Below are 20,583 nucleotides of genomic sequence, written 5' to 3' on the forward strand. Positions count from 1 at the left end.
AAGTAAAATAAAATAATACAAAAATATTCTGTTGATAAATCTGAGAAATGTATACACAATATACGTATAAAAACATTCAGCTAGATTAATACCACATGATATAAAACCTCTGTAAAAAAATATACTAGTTAAAAAAAGAAAAAAAAACACAAGAGGATGTCAAAATGACAGCAAAGTTGATTTTAAGTCTGTTCTTTGTTTAAACAATCAAGGGCCATAACTCATGAAAATGGTAATTGATCAATTGTTGACCTTGACTTTGTCATAAGACATAACATATAAACAGTTTGAATTGGTTGAACAGTTATCAGGTTATTTCATGGAAGGGACCTTAAGATCCATTCTTTATTCAATCAATCAAGGATCACAACTCTACAAAAGTAACAAATTGTCAGTTTTTGACACATTTCACCTTTGCTTTGTCATCAGAATAAAACATTGTGTTTGAACAGGACTGATTGATGGGTATGAAATTAAGGGCATTGAAACAGCATAAATCATCATTTTACAATCAACCAATGACCATAAACTACTGAATAGCAATAACATTCAAATTTGATCAGAATAGTTTGAACAATTATCTAGGTACTGCATGCAAAGAACAAACAGCTCCATTTATCAATCAATCAAGGACTATAACTTTTGAGCTACAAAATGAAAAATGTCAATATAACATCAGAAACAACATATTGATACTGTAAATTCAGAAATTATTGCGAGGTTTTTATTAATGCGAATAATGTGACTGGGTGAGTATTAAATGATAAGAACCCGCATTCTGATATCTGATACATAAATCTGTATGCAGCTTTTCCAGAAATCGCCATAATTAATCACGAATTTTTTGTTCATTCTTCAAAAATCGCAATATTAAATAAATGCATGCAATAATTTCTGAGTTTACAGTAATTTAAAAGAATTAGTTGAAAGGCTGTAAATTTATTGTATGAAAAAGACATAAAGCACCATTTTTTCAATAAATCAAATACCTTTAAATTACTGAATGGCAAAAGATTGATTTTACTGTTCTCAAGTTATCACACACATAACAACCTAAAGCCCTCAACACCATAACAACAATCCTGCAAAAAAAAATCCCTAATATTGATCTTGGCCTCCATCTAATCATCAAAAAATTACATATGTAATTTTTAAATGAATTTGGTTCAGCTGTTCTCAGGTGATCACACAAATTGACATAAATTGACAGATGGCACCATTTTCAATCAATAAGGACAATAACTCCCAAAGAGTAAAAGAGTAAAATCTAATTAGAATATTTCATATGTAATCAGACAAATATTTCAACATTTGAAAAGGATTGGTTCATTTGTTCTGACGTAATTGTATGGTAACAGTTGGAGCTGCCCACCAAACTATCCCAAATCAATCACAGGATTTTCATCATATGCATTTGAATTAATACAAAATATAAATCATAGCTTTTTAATAAATTTACTTTTACCAAGTTTGCTTTGTACCTTCAAAGTAACAATGGTCTCTATACATCTTACAGTAATAAAACTGCATACCAAATCTTATATTCAATTAAACAATATTTTGCTTATATAAAATAGTGTTTGCTTACAAATATTCCCTTGTACTTTTTATACCTGTTTGATGTCTGTAGCTGTCTGTTTATTGAAAGTTTATCCTTCTTGTTTACACATTTTTATTATTAATTATTTACAAAAAATTGGTTACAAAATGGAGGGACAAATCTTTTAAATCTAAATTAGAAGGTGGAAATTTGGTTAAAAGTACCGTTATACAATTATAGCCTTTGTATGAGGTCGATACGAGGTTATATCAACCTATAGCTAAGAGAAGCATGTGGACTGAGGACGAAGTCCAAAGTCGATATGCTTCTCTTGGTTGATATAACATCGTATTGACCTCAACCAAAGGCTACAATTGTTATCTTATTAATCAACAACACTATTGCATGATCAATGTAAAATTGGGGATTTCTAGAATGTATTCTGAGTAACATGCTATATGCGCTGTACAATATTCTGTTTTTGACCTACAAAAAGCTCGACACAACAGTATTGGCGTGCAAACTGAGTAAATACAAATGTTCATGATGATGTGATCAAGTTTTAAGGAATCACAAATTTTTAAAAACATTCAATTAATAATATAAAAAAAATATGTGAAAACACATCAGCATACAGTCTTCATATAGAATTGATATATAATATTGAAGTGGAAAAAAATACTGAGTAAGTTGTATTGATTCTTAACAGTATTATAATTACAGCTGCACAAACATGAAAATGGGAAATGAAAACAGTTGACATATGACAGCAGTGACAGCACCGGTACTTATCATGAGGGTTGCTTTACTTTTTCTTCAGCAGTTCCTTGATTATTATTACTGTCTTTATTCTCTTTATTTTGAAAACTCTCTGTTTTATCTAAAACACTATCTATATTCTTTACTTTCACATCATTTTCTGGGTTTGATGTAGTCAATGTTTTGCTGTCATCAGTATTTTTGTTATCGCATTGCTGTACTTTGGTGTAAACCTGCCCATAACCATAAGGTTTCAGGTGATAAACTAGATATTCCAACACATACATCATATTGGGTGGAACATAATGAAAGGTGATAGCAAAATCACTGCAACAGCTTGGTCCCTGCAAAAGATACATATAGATGTGTAAATTATTACACAACTTGGTCTCTGCAAAAGATACATATAAATGTGTTAATGACTACACAACCAAGTCCCTGCACAAGATACATATTTTTTTAACAAACATTTACCAGGTAAGTTAAAACTTTGTAATTAGTTCCCCGGTTTCGCCTGCAACTGCTGCTACATGGGTAAAAGTGAAATGTTGTGTCTCGTCTGCGATTGCTGCTACCAGGGTATAAGTGTAATGTTGTGTCTCGTCTGCGATTGCTGCTGTCAGGGTAAAAGTGTAATGTTGTGTCTCGTCTGCGATTGCTGCTATCAGGGTAAAAGTGTAATGTTGTGTCTCGTCTGCCATTGCTGCTGTCAGGGTGAAAGTGTAATGTTGTGTCTCGTCTGAGATTGCTGCTGCCAGGGTAAAAGTGTAATGTTGTGTCTCGTCTGCGATTGCTGCTGTCAGGGTAAAAGTGTAATGTTGTGCCTCATCTGCGATTGTTGCTGTCAGGGTAAAAGTGTAGTGTTGTGTCTCGTCTGCCATTGCTGCTGCCAGGGTAAAAGTTAATGTTGTGTCTCGTCTGCGATTGCTGCTGTCAGGGTAAAAGTGTAATGTTGTTTCTCGCCTGCGATTGCTGCTGTCAGGGTAAAAGTGTAATGTTGTGTCTCGCCTGCGATTGCTCTGTCAGGGTAAAAGTGTAATGTTGTGTCTCGCCTGCGATTGATCTGTCAGGGTAAAAGTGTAATGTTGTGTCTCGTTTGCGATTGCTACTGTCAGGGTAAAAGTGTAATGTTGTGTCTCGTCTGCGATTGCTGCTGTCAGGGTAAAAGTGTAATGTTGTGTCTCGTCTGCGATTGCTGCTGTCAGGGTAAAAGTGTAATGTTGTGTCTCGTCTGCGATTGCTGCTGTCAAGGTAAAAGTGTAATGTGTCTCGTCTGCAATTGCTCTGTCAGGGTAAAAGTGTAATGTTGTGTCTCGCCGGCGATTGCTCTGTCAGGGTAAAAGTGTAATGTTGTGTCTCACCTGTGATTGCTGTTGTCAGGGTAAAAGTGTAATGTTGTGTCTCGTCTGCGATTGCTGCTGTCAAGGTAAAAGTGTAATGTTGTGTCTCGTCTGCGATTGCTGCTGTCAGGGTAAAAGTGTAATGTTGTGTCTCGTCTGCGATTGCTGCTGTCAAGGTAAAAGTGTAATGTTGTGTCTCGTCTGCAATTGCTCTGTCAGGGTAAAAGTGTAATGTTGTGTCTCGCCTGCGATTGCTCTGTCAGGGTAAAAGTGTAATGTTGTGTCTCACCTGTGATTGCTGTTGTCAGGGTAAAAGTGTAATGTTGTGTCTCGTTTGCGATTGCTGCTGTCAGGGTAAAAGTGTAATGTTGTGTCTCGCCTGCGATTGCTGCTGTCAGGGTAAAAGTGTAATGTTGTGTCTCGTCTGCGATTGCTGCTGTCAGGGTAAAAGTGTAATGTTGTGTCTCGTCTGCGATTGCTCTGTCAGGGTAAAAGTGTAATGTTGTGTCTCACCTGTGATTGCTGTTGTCAGGGTAAAAGTGTAATGTTGTGTCTCGTTTGCGTTTGCTGCTGTCAGGGTAAAAGTGTAATGTTGTGTCTCGTTTGCGATTGCTGCTGTCAGGGTAAAAGTGTAATGTTGTGTCTCGCCTGCGATTGCTCTGTCAGGGTAAAAGTGTAATGTTGTGTCTCGCCTGCGATTGCTGCTGTCAGGGTAAAAGTGTAATGTTGTGTCTTGCCTGGGATTGCTCTGTCAGGGTAAAAGTGTAATGTTGTGTCTCGTCTGCGATTGTTGCTGTCAGGGTAAAAGTGTAATGTTGACTGTTACTGTAAACAGTTAGTCATTTATCAGTAAAATACTGAATCAAACAAAAAAATCAAAAGTCTTTTTAGATGCTATTTCTTGATTTTTAAGGTAAGCTTCTGTCCAAGTTTCATTATAATCCATGAAGATTTACAAATTTATCATGTTTAAAAAAAAGTTTAATCACAGACTGTCTGTAAATGTAAACTGAGTTCACTTAAGTCTATCTATCAGTAAAATACAGGTACTGAAAAATGAAAAAAAAACATATTTTCAAATTTTGCTTCATACATTATCTCTTTTAAAATCAAAAACAAAGCTTCTGCCAATGTTTCATAAAATTCTATGAAGGTTTGACAAAGTAATTGATGTGTAACAAACTTTAACCCAAGACTGTATCTACTTGTCTTTTGATCATAAAAAAGCTTGTCCAAATTTCATGACAGTTTGACAAAGTTATTGATGACTGAAAAACTTTCACATAAGACTGAATCTAAATGTTAACTATAATAAAATGCTTCGCTGGGCGCAGCTTGATACGACCGCAGAGGTCGAACCCTGAACAGTTGGGGCAAGTATGGACACAACATTCAAGCTTGATACAGCTCTGAATTTGGATTGTGATTAAATATTTGACACAGCATAGGTTTCTGACACAGAAAGAATGTGGTCTAAGAACTTCAATTTTTTTAATTTACCTATTATGGTCCAATGTCCAAAATCAAAATACATGGTTAGATTCAGCATATCAAAGAACCCCATATATTCAATTTTTGTTGAAATCAAACAAAATTTAATTTTGGACCCTTTGGACCTTAATGTAGACAAATTTAAAAAACGGGACCCTAAATTAAAAATCTAAAAACACAGTTAGATTTGGCATATCAAAGAACCCCAATAATTCAATTTTTGATGAAATCAAACAAAGTTTAATTTTGGACCCTTTTGACCTCAATATGAACCAATTTGATAGCGGGCCCACAAATAAAAAATCTAAATACATGGTAAGATTCAGCATATCAAAGAACCCCATATATTCAATTTTTGTTGAAATCAAACAAAGTTTAATTTTGGACCCCAATTTGGACCATCTTGAAAACTGGGCCAAAAATCTAAAATCTAAATACATGTTTAGATTCAGCATATCAAAGAACCCCATATATTCAATTTTTGTTGAAATCAAACAAAGTTTAATTTTGGACCCCAACTTGGACCAACTTGAAAACTGGTCCCATAATCAAAAATCTAAACACATGTTTAGATTCAGCATATCAAAGAACCCTAAGAATTCAATTTTTGTTAAAATCAAACTAAGTTTAATTTTGGACCCTTTGGACCTTAATGTAGACAAATTTAAAAAACGGGACCCAAAATTAAAAATCTAAATACACGGTTAGATTCGGCATATCAAAGAACCCCAATAATTCAATTTTTGATGAAATCAAACAAAGTTTAATTTTGGACCCTTTGGACCTCAATGTGGACCAATTTAAAAACGGGGCCCAAAATCCAAAAACTTAATACACGGTTAGATTCAGCATATTAAAGAACCCCAAGAATTCAAGAATAAAACCCCATTGAAATTGATCAAGAAATAAGCAATTTATACGAAGTATCTTCTTTTGCACAATACTGTGCAATTGAATATTTCTTGCTATTGCGCAATACTGTACAATTGACAATTTCTTGCTATTGCACAATATTGTGCTATTGGATATTTCTTGCTATTGCGCAATACTGTTAAATTGAAGATTTCTTGCTATTGCGCAATACTGTGCAATTGAAGATTTCTTGCTATTGTGCAATACTGTGCAATTGAAAATTTCTTGCTATTGCACAATACTTATTATATAATAATTTACACATCCTGTTTGGTGTGTATCTCCTACCATATCATTATTATTTGCTTTTAAATATAAATCAGAAATAACCAACTTAAAATGGAAAATTTTAAAAGAAAAAAAAAAGGAAAAAAAGAAAAAAAAGAAAAAAAAAAAATCCCCCCCCCCCAAATTTTTTGAACCCCCTTATGATTCATCACCCCCAAACTCAATCCCAGCCTTCCCTTTGTGGTAAGGTACCTTGCAGTACAATTTCAGAGAGATCCATACACTTGAACACAAGTTATTGTCTGGAAACTAGAAAAATGCTTATTTTTGGCCCCTTTTGGCCCCCAATTCCTAAACGTTTCGGGCAATTACCCCCAAACTCAATTCCAGCTTTCCCTTTGTGATATGGAACCTTGTAGTACAATTTCAGAAATATCCAAACACTTACACACAAGTTATTGTCATGAAACTAGAAAAATGCTTGTTTTTTGCCCCTTTTTTGGCCCCTAATTCCTAAAAATTTGAGGCAATTACCCCCAAAATCAATTACAGCCTTCCCTTTGTGATATGGAACCTTGTGGTACAATGTCAGAGAGATCCATACACTTACACACAAGTTATTGTCTGAAAGTTACAAAAATGCTTATTTTTGGCCCCTAATTCCTTAACTGTTGGTACCATATATAACCCCCAAAATCAATCCCAACCTTCCTTTTGTGGTATTGAACCTTATGGTGAAATTTCATGGAGATCCATTCACTTAAACTAAAGTTAGAGTGCGAAAACCAATGTGTCTTCGGACGAAGCCGGACGACGACGACGACGACGCCAACGTCATACCAATATACGACCAAAAAATTTTTAATTTTTGCGGTCGTATAAAAACAAGTCCATTTATAACAAGGAATTATTTTAATCTGGAATAATTTTGAATTCTGGAAAATTGAAATATATGATGAAAACTAACCAAACTATAGGGGATTAGCCATGCGTGCATGCCTAAGGTTCATTTTACTTTCGCTGATATTTCAGTAAGAAACTAACTAACGATTTTTCATCATACATTTGGTATCAATTTTCCAGAATTCAAAATTATTCCAGATTCAAATACTTCCTTGTTTTATCAGAAAAATACAGAAAAAAACTCTGGATACTGTCTTTTGGTCGTAAAAAAAGCTTCTGTATAAAAATAAGGAGATGTGGTCTGATTGCCAATGACTCAATGAGACAACTATCCACCAAAGTTCAAATGAAGTGGATGTAAGCAATTATGGGCAATGGTATGGCCTTCAACGATGAGAAATACCCTTACCGTATAGTTGGCTATAAAAGGCCCCGACAGGAAAAATATGAAACACTTCAATTGAGAAAAATAATGGCCTAATTTATAACAAAACAATTTATGAAAAACAAAAATGACAGACATCAGGTCCAATGACAACCATTGAACATCAGGCTGTAAAAAATTCATAAAAATACATACAGGTTTGACAAAGTTACTGATGTGAAAAAAATGTTGATGAAATCAATGCCACTGTAAAAAGACTGTTTCTTGTCACTTGTGTATACAATGTACTATGTTTGCATTTTAACCCGCCAGGCTTTCATGTTTTGCAATAAAGTGTTAAAGATTGAATCTAGGATCGCTAAATTTTGCTTCTGCAACATAAATGTTGCAGGCTTGACAAAAAATTATTTGTGTTTCCAAACGCCTGTTGTTTTCTACTTTTATTTTAATGGTCATATATAATTCAAACTATATTACCATAAATGTTATCAGATTGATTAGACTCATGATGATGATGATGATGATGATGATGATGATGATGATGATGATGATTGCTAGCTCATAAGGTAACAGTCCGCAGGTGGCGGAGAAGCAGCAAATACCAATTTTAAAGTCTTTGGTTTGACCCGGCCGGGTATTGACCCGGCCGGGTATTGAACCAACGACCTCCCGCACTCGAGGCGAACACGCTACCACGAAACCACCGAGGCAGTATATATTAAGAGAAGACTGAAACAATGTCCTGCATCAGTAAAATACCAGTATGAATTTTCTGAAATAATTTTTTAAGAATAAGATTGTGTCATTTAATTTTTTCAGTAACAAAAAAAATTTTCTTCATGTTTGTAAAAGCAGAGACATATAAATACATGTATACATGTCTCTGGTAAAAGTAAACAAGACGATACATCCATCGGACACTATGTCCTGTGTATACTATCACATTTCCGTTTTCAGTGAATGGTAGTTGTCTCATTGGCAATCATACCACATCAGCTAATTTTATACATGAAATTGGGATGAAAACAATTATTTATACTCAAATTCATGAAAGGTTAATAATGATATCTTCTTGTATATCATATTTTACCATTTTGATATATTTAAAAAAAATTTGAAACAAGAAATTAGACCCTTAAAGAATTGTAAGGTTAATGATGTAAAGATTTATCTCAGAGCAGTTGGTTATACAGTACACAAGAACGACTGTACACTGTAAATAACTAAAATTAACATGTTTAATTATAAAGTAGCAAATTACAAAGTAATTTGTAGTTTAATTTAATAATAACATCCTACAAATCGTGTAATTGTAATCTAATAAACCATTTTTTCAATGTAACAATTTAATAAATCACATTTCAATGTAATATATTGACCCATGCCTCACTGATGTACTATCATGTTAGTAATCATGTCCTCTATTGGCCCTTACTTGGGTCAGTAAAAATATTGTATTTTATTGCATAATTATAAAATTGTAACATGTGTAAAGAAATAACACTTCAATTTAATGACATTATGCATTTTATCTTCAAAACACAAGTAACTCAGGTATATTGTTTCAAATGTCTTTTAGTGATATTGTTTAGTGACAATATACGTTTGTACCATAGATTCAGTCACAAATGTTTGACAGTGACTCATTATAAGTCATACTGTACATAAAAATATGGGTAAATATAAATGAGACACCAACCCAACAAAAAAAAGAGAGCAAAATGCCCCCTGGCAATCAATAAATGAGGAATTAAATTGTGTGTCACAATGTCATTATTTGTAGTATGATAGCTATATATAGTCAAAATATGGTAAAAGTCCTAGATCTTCCGTATAAATGGTCAAATTAAAATGGCAGTAAAATAACAGCACATGATGCTAGTTAACGTACCAAGTAAGATAGCTTTTAGTCAAATGTTGTTAGATAAACGTACCAAGTAAGATAGCTTTTAGTCAAATGTTGTTAGATAAACGTACCAAGTAAGATAGCTTTTTGTCAAATGTTGTTAGATAAACGTACCAAGTAAGATAGCTTTCTGTCAAACGTTGTTGGATAAAAGTACCAAGTAAGATAGCTTTTTGTATAATGTTGTTAGATAAACGTAACAAGCAAGACAGCTTTTTGTCAAACGTTGTTAGATAAACCTACCAAGTAAGATAGCTTTCTGCCAAATGTTGTTAGATAAACGTACCAAGTAAGATAGCTTTCTGTCAAACGTTGCTAGATAAATGTTAACGTACAAAGTAAGATAGCTTTTTGTCAAATGTTGTTAGATAAACGTACAAAGTAAGATAGCTTTCTGTCAAACGTTGTTAGATAAACGTACCAAGTAAGATAGCTTTCTGTCAAACGTTGTTAGATAAACGTACCAAGTAAGATAGCTTTCTGTCAAACGTTGTTAGATAAACGTACCAAGTAAGATAGCTATATATAGTCAAACGTTGTTAGATAAACGTACCAAGTAAGATAGCTTTCTGTCAAACGTTGTTAGATAAACGTACCAAGTAAGATAGCTTTCTGTCAAATGTTGTTAGATAAACGTACAAAGTAAGATAGCTTTTTGTCAAAGGTTGTTAGATAAATGTACAAAGTAAGATAGCTTTTAGTCAAACGTTGTTAGATAAACGTACCAAGTAAGATAGCTTTTTGTCAAATGTTGTTAGATAAACGTACCAAGTAAGACAGCTTTTTGTCAAATGTTGTTAGATAAACGTACCAAGTAAGACAGCTTTTTTGTCAAATGTTGTTAGATAAACGTACCAAGCAAGACAGCTTTTTGTCAAATGTTGTTAGATAAACGTTAACATACAAAGTAAGATAGCTTTTTGTCAAATGTTGTTAGATAAACGTACAAAGTAAGTTAGCTTTTTGTCAAACGTTGTTAGATAAATGTACCAAGTAAGTTAGCTTTCTGACAAATGTTGTTAGAACAGTTGCATTCATAAAGTGTCATTGTGGAACAAAAGTAAGAAAATGTCACTTTAGTCCTATAATTATGGTCAAATTAAAATGACAGTATAATATTGTCTACTACACAAGATGGCAAACAAGTATGGGAGCTTTCTGTCCAACAGTCTCAGAGGATTTTCATTCACAAAGTGTCATTGTGGCACATTAGTAAAAACTAGATGTGTAGGAACGACACAAATGACCCTGCTCATAAAAAAAGCTTGAAGCCATTTTTAGGAGTGGAAATTTTCAAAGTCCAAAGCCTGTAATTTCGACAAAAAACAGCTGGGGTGAAACCACGTAAACTAGATCTGTAACTCATCATAGTAGACTCACATACTGAAAGTCAACTCAATATGCAAAGGCATTTAGAAAAAAGTTTGACGGAATGACAGAATGTCGGGACTTCAGTCGGCAGGGCAATAAAAGGTAAAAGTCACATAACTTCCTCAAAAAGTTGTATTCACAAGGTGTTATTGTCACATTGAGAATCATGACGACAAATGATTCTACCTAGCATGAAAAATTTCTGTCAAACAGGTCTTTGAGCATTGGTGTGTTTCAAATTTACAGAGACAACTACCATATCTCCCACAGGGTGATACGTAGGGGGACAGAACCTGATATAGAATGATAAAAGGAAATACCTGTTTTGCAGGGTAATAATTGTAATTCCAGTACCACATATCTTTAGGTAGAATTCCAGGAATCAAGTGATGTTCTGGTATAAACGGCATAAATCTTTCTCCTCCTGATTCATCTCTACTATCCTCTGCTTTTACACCAATTTTTTCTAGACACCGTCCTATTTCTAAATCTTCTGCCCCACCAGCATCAGCTCTACATGTGCCAGGAATATTTATACCCTTCTCCACAAAAATTTTTGTTGCTTCTCTGCTTAGAACATATCCAGCCCCTCCACTCATATAGCCTTGTTTAACATAGGGTTTAAACCTACGGCCATAATAAACAGGAGACTTTGGGTTTTTATCATGTAAAAAATAACGCAAATTTTCAACAATAACATAGGTATCATCATCTGCTTTTATAAACCAATCATAATCGTTCAAATGATTTTTGTACAAATATTTGAATGCTTCTTTTGTTTTTGCCCATAGATTGTCACGCCCTTCATGCACTGGTAAAGCTACTGCAGGGAGATGTCGGTCTTCTGATGAACTCATAAATATAAGTTTAGTGCATCTTTTGCCCCATGTGGCTTTCACGTGCTTGGCTTTTGATTGATGATTACTTGGATTTGTCATAACCCAACAAAGAACACGCACGTCCTTTTCTAACTCCTTTGCAATCTTGCTCGACTCTTCTGAAAAATTAGAATATATATATTTATTATATATACTTAGTAGTAAATACAGGTAATTGTATGTGTAATACAATTGATGACAATCCTGCTGTATCAGCCATCCGTGATGATATCGTCACGGTTGCAAAAACCCCTAAACTCTATGACGTCACGTCATCGATATCAGTTGTGGTTGTAAAGGATTTATCAAACCCCTAATCAGCAGCTCTTTTCACAAAAAATCTTAAGAGTAAAAATACTCGTAAGTCATACACATTTCAGTATAACTTACGATCAATTTTAATCGTAAGATTTTTTGTGAAAAGAGTCGCTGAATTACATCATGTCACGTGAAAAAAACATCTACTTGAGAAGTATATAATAAAGTGTATATGATATGGCTTTTTCAATATCACACTCTGTATCAACTAGAGACCAGGGTTGATACGGGGTGTATATTGAAAAAGCCATATGATATTCTCTATACATATATGAGATCGAATGAGGTAATTTTTAGAAGTCAGTTTTCCTCATACAATAACCATAAAACCTTTATTCACAGTCACTTATTATATAAACACATGTTAAAGATTTCATTCCATCACTAGAGATCTTGGTTATTTTTTCAATCTAAATATGTATAGTTTGGTCCTTGCCAAAACCAGTAAAACTCTTGCAAGTCCAGTGAAATAGGACCAAATTCAGAAGTGAAGAACCCTTCAGATTACCATCTGAAAACTCATATATCAACAAAACTGTTTTGAATTAATCATTACTTGTATGTGGATTTTAGTGGCAGTAATGATGTAGCCCTTCAGACAGACACTTTTCTTTGAGTTTGACATCACACCTAGCACATCTTAACTAGTGACTGGTTATGATTTGGCCCTTCAGACAGACACTTTTCCTTAAGTCTGACATCACACATAGCACATCTTAACTAGTGGCTGTTATGATTTAGCCCTTCAGACAGACACTTTTCCTCGAGTCTGACATCACACATAGCACATCTTAACTAGTGGCTGTTATGATTTAGCCCTTCAGACAGACACTTTTCCTCTAGTCTGACATCACACCTAGCACATCTTAACTAGTGACTGGTTATGATTTAGCCTTTCAGCCGACACTATTCCTTAAGTCTGACATCACACATAGCACATCTTAACTAGTGGCTGTTATGATTTAGCCCTTCAGACAGACACTTTTCCTCGAGTCTGACATCACACATAGCACATCTTAACTAGTGGCTGTTATGATTAAGCCCTTCAGACAGACACTTTTCCTCTAGTCTGACATCACACCTAGCACATCTTAACTAGTGGCTGTTATGATTTAGCCCTTCAGACAGACACTTTTCCTCTAGTCTGACATCACACCTAGCACATCTTAACTAGTGGCTGTTATAATTTAGCCCTTCAGACAGACACTTTTCCTCTAGTCTGACATCACACCTAGCACATCTTAACTAGTGACTGGTTATTATTTAGCCCTTCAGACAGACACTTTTCCTTAAGTCTGACATCACACATAACACATCTTAACTAGTGGCTGTTATGATTTAGCCCTTCAGACAGACACTTTTTCTCGAGTCTGACATAACACATAGCACATCTTAACTAGTGGCTGTTATGATTTAGCCCTTCAGACAGACACTTTTCCTCTAGTCTGACATCACACCTAGCACATCTTAACTAGTGGCTGTTATGATTTAGCCCTTCAGACAGACACTTTTCCTCTAGTCTGACATCACACCTAGCACATCTTAACTAGTGGCTGTTATGATTTAGCCCTTCAGACAGACACTTTTCCTCTAGTCTGACATCACACATAGTACATCTTAACTAGTGGCTGTTATGATTTAGTCCTTCAGACAGACACTTTTCCTTGAGTCTGACATCACACATAGCACATCTTAACTACATGAACTATGGACTTGTATATATAGATAAAATATTTTGAAAATAATATCATGCACTAAATTAATATAATTAAATAAAATTTACCATGTAAACACTGATCATTTGTGACTAATCGAGAAAATAATAAAGGTAAGACTCAATTAATACCTGTTTATGAGGCGGAAATTAAAATTCTGACTCAAGGGCATCAAACCACAGTGGAAATAAGGAGTTTCCACCAGGAAAAATGGAAAAAAACATATGACATTACATTTTTCATGTTTGTAATGTTGTTATCTTCATGTAAGTACATTTGTACATCATGCTTCGAGCACATGCAATTTATAAAATGTTGTTTTAATTTTTTTGTGCACTATTCAAATTACCTAGAACTTAAAATTTTCCTTAAAATATGGCTATGTTGTATTAAATGAGAAACAAAGGTTTGAAAATGTTCAATTTAAGGGGTGAGGTACCCTAACCTCAATGAATACCCTAACATTCAAGTGGAATGTCTGGACATGTAAATATGGATTTTTTATTGGACCAAATGACCTCATAACTTCCTTAGACCTGCACCTCTTGTGCAATTTTCAGGAATGACCCATTAATGCAATGACTCTTTTTATTGCTTTTGTTTTGAAGATTTTTAACAAGTGTTTTGTTCTACAAGAGGAGAATTGATGTCACATCTGAATTAGACAAGAGAGGAATTGATGGCACATCTGAATTAGACAAGAGAGGAATCGATGGCACATCTGAATTAGACAAGAGAGGAATTGATGGCACATCTGCATTAGACAAGAGGAGAACTAATGGCACATCTGAATTATACAAGAGGAGAATTGATGGCACATTTGAATTAAACAAGAGGAGAATTGATGGCACATCTGAATTTGACAAGAGAGGAATCGATGGCACATCTGGAATTAGACAAGAGAGGAAGTGATAGCACAACTGAATTAGATAAGAGTAGAATTGATGGCACATCTGAATTAGACAAGACGAGAATTGATGGCACATCTGAATTAGATAAGAGAGGAAGTGATGGCACAACTGAATTAGATAAGAGGAGAATTGATGGCACATCTGAATTAGACAAGACGAGAATTGATGGAACATCTGAATTAGACAAGAGAGGAATTGATGGCACATCTAAATTAGACAAGAGAGGAATGGATGGCACATCTGAATTAGACAAGAGAGGAACTGATGGCACATCTGAATTAGACAAGAGTAGAATTGATGGCACATCTGAATTAGACAAGAGGAGAATTGATGGCACATCTCAATTAGACAAGAGGAGAATTGATGGCACATCTGAATTAGACAAGAGAGGAATTGATGGCACATCTGAATTAGACAAGAGAGGAAGTGATGGCACATCTGAATTAGACAAGAGAGGAATTGATGGCACATCTGAATTAGACAAGAGAGGAATTGATGGCACATCTCAATTAGACAAGAGGAGAATTGATGGCACATCTGAATTAGATAAGAGGAGAATTGATGGCACATCTGAATAAGACAAGAGAGGAATTGATGGCACATCTGAATTAGACAAGAGAGGAATCGATGGCACATCTGAATTCGACAAGAGGAGAATTGATGGCACATCTGAATTTGACAAGAGAGGAATCGATGGCACATCTGGAATTAGACAAGAGAGGAAGTGATGGCACAACTGAATTAGATAAGAGTAGAATTGATGGCACGTCTGAATTAGACAAGACGAGAATTGATGGCACATCTGAATTAGATAAGAGAGGAAGTGATGGCACAACTGAATTAGACAAGAGGAGAATTGATGGCACATCTGAATTAGACAAGACGAGAATTGATGTAACATCTGAATTAGACAAGAGAGGAATTGATGGAACATCTAAATTAGACAAGAGAGGAATGGATGGCACATCTGAATTAGACAAGAGAGGAACTGATGGCACATCTGAATTAGACAAGAGTAGAATTGATGGCAAATCTGAATTAGACAAGAGAGGAATTGATGGCACATCTGAATTAGACAAGAGGAGAATTGATGGCACATCTGAATTAGACAAGAGAGGAATTGATGGCACATCTGAATTAGACAAGAGAGGAAGTGATGGCACATCTGAATTAGACAAGAGAGGAATTGATGGCACATCTGAATTAGACAAGAGAGGAATTGATGGCACATCTCAATTAGACAAGAGGAGAATTGATGGCACATCTGAATTAGACAAGAGAGGAATCGATGGCACATCTGAATTAGACAAGAGGAGAATTGATGGCACATCTCAATTAGACAAGAGGAGAATTGATGGCACATCTGAATTAGACAAGAGAGGAATTGATGGCACATCTCAATTAGACAAGAGGAGAATTGATGGCACATCTGAATTAGACAAGAGAGGAATCGATGGCACATCTGAATTAGACAAGAGGAGAATTGATGGCACATCTCAATTAGACAAGAGGAGAATTGATGGCACATCTGAATTAGACAAGAGAGGAATTGATGACACATCTGAATTAGACAAGAGAGGAATTGATGGCACATCTGAATTAGACAAGAGAAGAAGTGATGGTACAACTGAATTAGATAAGAGGAGAATTGATGGCACATCTGAATTAGATAAGAGGAGAATTGATGGCACATCTGAATTAGACAAGAGAGGAATTGATGGCACATCTGAATTAGACAAGAGAGGAATTGGTGGCACATCTGAATTGGACAAGAGGAGAATTGATGGCACATCTGAATTAGACAAGAGAGGAATTGATGGCACATCTGAATTAGACAAGAGGAGAATTGATGGCACATCTGAATTAGACAAGAGAGGAATTGATGGCACATCTGATTAGACAAGAGAGGAATTGATGGCACATCTGAATTAGACAAGAGAGGAATTGGTGGCACATCTGAATTGGACAAGAGGAGAATTGATGACACATCTGAATTAGACAAGAGAGGAATTGATGGCACATCTGAATTAGACAAGAGGAGAATTGATGGCACATCTGAATTAGACAAGAGAGGAATTGATGGCACATCTGATTAGACAAGAGAGGAATTGATGGCACATCTGAATTAGACAAGAGAGGAATTGATGGCACATCTAAATTAGAGCCACTTCAAAATTAGACAAGAGGGGAATTCATGGCATGTCTGAATTAGATTGATCTTTGTATTTTATCACCATGCTGGACATTGCTGGTCATTACCATCTTTTTAAGTTCTGTCTGTTAATCTTAAAATTACCAGATCTAGGTACTTCTTACTTAATATGATAGTATCTTGAAAGCTAATTAAAAGTCGAAGATTAGTCACTGTATTAAGCGATAAAGCTAGTGGTGTAACAATCATTATCTCAAATGAATGATCAATTTCCTGTCTTTGGAAGCCAGACAATGCTAATATTCATCATTTCATGTTTTTCGGTCAAAGTTAAGTTATTTTTTTTTATCATGTCTTTTGGTTATACCATTAATTCTTAAAAGACAAATTTGTGTTAGTAATACAAATATTAATCAACACTTATATAAACAGTTTGCATAGGCACCAAACACAAAATCGTTTTTCATAACCTGTTTGATATAATTCATCAAAAAACATTCAGGTAAAATATTGAAATGATTTATATGATTAATCACTATTGATAACCAGCTGTCAACCTAATCCTCTCATTACCAAATATCAACTCATTCAAATGAATAAATATTGCAAACACTTGATTTTTACGATAGATACTATTGATAACATTTGATTACCAAATATCAACCCAATCAACTCAACTAAAATTGCAAACCCTCTATCATTATGATAGATATGATTGATCAGGATTGATTAAAAAATATCAACTCAGTAAAAAGTGCAAACCCTTTGATCGTTACAATAAATATGATTGAACATGATTGATTAACAAATATCAATTTAATCAACTAAATAAAAATTGCAAACCCTCAATCGTTACAATAGATACGATTAAATAAGATTGATTAACAAATATTAACTCAGTCAACTCAATAAAAATGTTTGGTAACAAATGTAGTTTTACAATTTTATTTACAAAAAATTATTCCTATACTTTTTTTGAAAATGTATCACAAGATTTGTTTGTCTTCACAAAACCTTTAAATTGAACTTGTTCAATATGTTGGTATTAATAGGAAGAAAGAAATTGCATATCCTATGATTTAAGAGTGATAGGATTGTGACCCTTGAACAACAGATGAGACAGGTAATTGAATTGATCAGCCCTTAAAACGATCGAAACGATTGATATGATTGTTACTCTTGAAAACAAGATGACACACATGACCCTTGATATGATTGTTACCCTTGAAAACCAGATGACACACGTGACCCTTGATATGATTGTTACCCTTGAAAACTAGATGACACACATGACCTTTAATATGATTGTTACCCTTGAAAACCGATTCAAACAACTGTCTGTTCTCATTTTCAAGGGTCACGATGGTATGGATCATATTCAAACATTACGATCGATAAATTAAGGAGTTGGATCAATTCAATTAATTGTCTTTTTCATTTTTAAGGATTGTTTTCAACTATTATGATAGTTAAAGGGTTGATCAATGCAATCAACTGTCTCATCTGTTTTTCAAGGGTCACAATCGTATCAATTGTTTTCAATGGAATTGTTTAATTCAATCAACTGCCTATTCTCATTTTCAAGGGTCACAATCGTATCGATCGTATTCAATCGTTACGATGGTAAAAGAGTTGATCAATTCAATCAACCGTCTTTTCTAGTTTTTAAGGGTCATGATGGTATAATTTTAATCGATCATTACGATCATCTAAGGGTTGATCAATTCAATCAACTGTCTCATCTGGTTTTCAAGGGTCACCATCATATTCAATTGTAACGATCGTTAAAAGTTGGTCAATTCAATGAACTCTCTGATTTTGTTTTCTCTGTACATGATCGTATCAATTATTAAGATTGTTTAAGAGTTGATCAATTCTATCAACTGACTCTTCTCATGTTCAAGATGCACAATCATATCAATATTAATTTAAACAACTCTTAGAATAAAGGATTGATTGAATAGATTAAACGAACTGATAAACATGATAAATATATGATAATAAAAATCCTACAACAATTGATTTATCCTTACCTACAACAGAATTCAATTGAATTGAACTGACCAAACAATATATAGTTATTTCATTAAAAAGTCTATTGAATCAATTGTCGAATACTTTACTCATGTCATAAAATGGGATATAAATTTACAGTTAAAAAAAATCTGTTTTGAAATGGATGTCAACAAAAATATTTGAACGTTCATTTGTCTTTATTAGTGGTAACAATATTAGACAAGAGTTCCATATGACAACCTCACATTAGACATGTTAGACAGACCACATCTAAATATAACAATCACTTATAGAAGGATCAATCGTGATCAATCTAAGCGTTAACATTTGAAGAAAGATCTATTAAAAAAAGATCAATCCTTTTCCTTTCTGGAGGTAGACTTTTTAAGTCTCAATTAAGATCGATCTTTTCCGCTTACATTAGACTAAACATTCTAAAGATTGATGTTTTTTGCTAGCTTAAACAGGGTCTAACTCTGTGATAAAAAAATTCAATAATGATTCTAGTCACAATATTTTTAAATTTTTGTTCATACAGATGGTCTTCTGGCCTTGGCCAAAAATGATGAGTACATGTACCTGGACTCACAAACAAAAATGCTTTAATGAAAATCCTAGATCTTTTATCAAAAACAGTCAAATTATAGATGTACCAACTTTGATTATTATATACTAAATGGTTTGACTCGTCCAAGCCAAGGACTTTCGTAGTAAGACACATGTATGTCTATTTTAAAAATCATTGGTCTTAAACAATATAATTTTTAAACCACTTTGACGGATAATTTTTTCGTCTGTTCTTTTGAACAAGCATGTAAATGTAAAAGAGTTGTATGCATACATGCATGTAAGGTAGTCTGTCAAATACAATAAATAATGACTTGTGATTAGTTAATGTACAAACCTGCATGACTGTGGAAATGAGCTTCGGACCAGTCAACAGATTCGTCTGGACCTTTGAGATGGTCCATCTCTCCGTGGCTGTGTGGACTATTAGGAATAAAAACACCACTTGGTACTTGCCGGATATGATTTCTGAGATCAAATTGATTAGAAAATAAAAATGTCATTAAGAATCCGAGGACAATTCCTAATAAAAACAGGACTATTCCTTTCTGTGTCAGACTAGCACTTGCTGCCATGTTGAGTTTTTTTCGATAGTAGTGGATGTGAACTATGCCGAGACGAAACAATCCGAAACATTCCGATATTTAAGTGTAAATATGGAATGAAGGCCGGTGAAGGCAAGAAATACGCAATTTTTATTTTCAAAACAATGTGAGTTCGTGGCTCTAGTGGTTAAGACCGATGGCTACAGTGCTGAGGGTCCCCAGTTCGATTCTCACTCGGGGTGCTAATAATATCAATACACCAGAAGGGTGATTTTCACCCTTTTACACACATCTCTGGTACCCAGACCGGAGTTTAAACTAGAATGGGTACTATGGGGGCCTCAGTTGGTCAAAGTTGCTCCCGACTTTGACCTGGAGATCAATCTGCTGGCCGCCGAGCAGCCCGGTGGTTCTCTCCGAGTGTTTCGGCTTCCTCCAACATAATAACAGATCCGGCCGGTGTCCTAACACTCCAATGTGTTGGGGTGGGGATTGTCCTTGTAAATATTGACACATTAATCCCGATATGGAGTGTACAAGGATTCCACTGTACCCTTGTGTATATATTTTGTACATACAAATGTTTATAATTTCTTGATGGTGGAGGTAAATTAAGAAAACATAACAGATACTCCTATGGAGGTTG

General features: G+C 34.6%; 1 protein-coding gene across 1 annotated transcript; it reads right to left on the minus strand.

The window, feature by feature from the left end:
* Window positions 1-1,432: 1,432 nt before the first annotated feature.
* LOC127731202 (glycoprotein-N-acetylgalactosamine 3-beta-galactosyltransferase 1-like) lies at window positions 1,433-19,972 on the minus strand. The gene is made up of 3 exons (XM_052240156.1): window positions 19,730-19,972; window positions 11,156-11,832; window positions 1,433-2,643 (listed from the first exon to the last, which is right to left on the minus strand). Exons 1-3 carry the CDS (start codon window positions 19,965-19,967, stop codon window positions 2,332-2,334), a joined length of 1,227 nt encoding a protein of 408 aa, XP_052096116.1. The 5' UTR covers window positions 19,968-19,972; the 3' UTR covers window positions 1,433-2,331.
* Between the last annotated feature and the right edge of the window lie 611 nt (window positions 19,973-20,583).

Source organism: Mytilus californianus, unplaced genomic scaffold (assembly GCF_021869535.1).
Source record: "Mytilus californianus isolate M0D057914Y unplaced genomic scaffold, xbMytCali1.0.p SCAF_2, whole genome shotgun sequence".
NCBI lineage: Eukaryota > Metazoa > Mollusca > Bivalvia > Mytilida > Mytilidae > Mytilus > Mytilus californianus.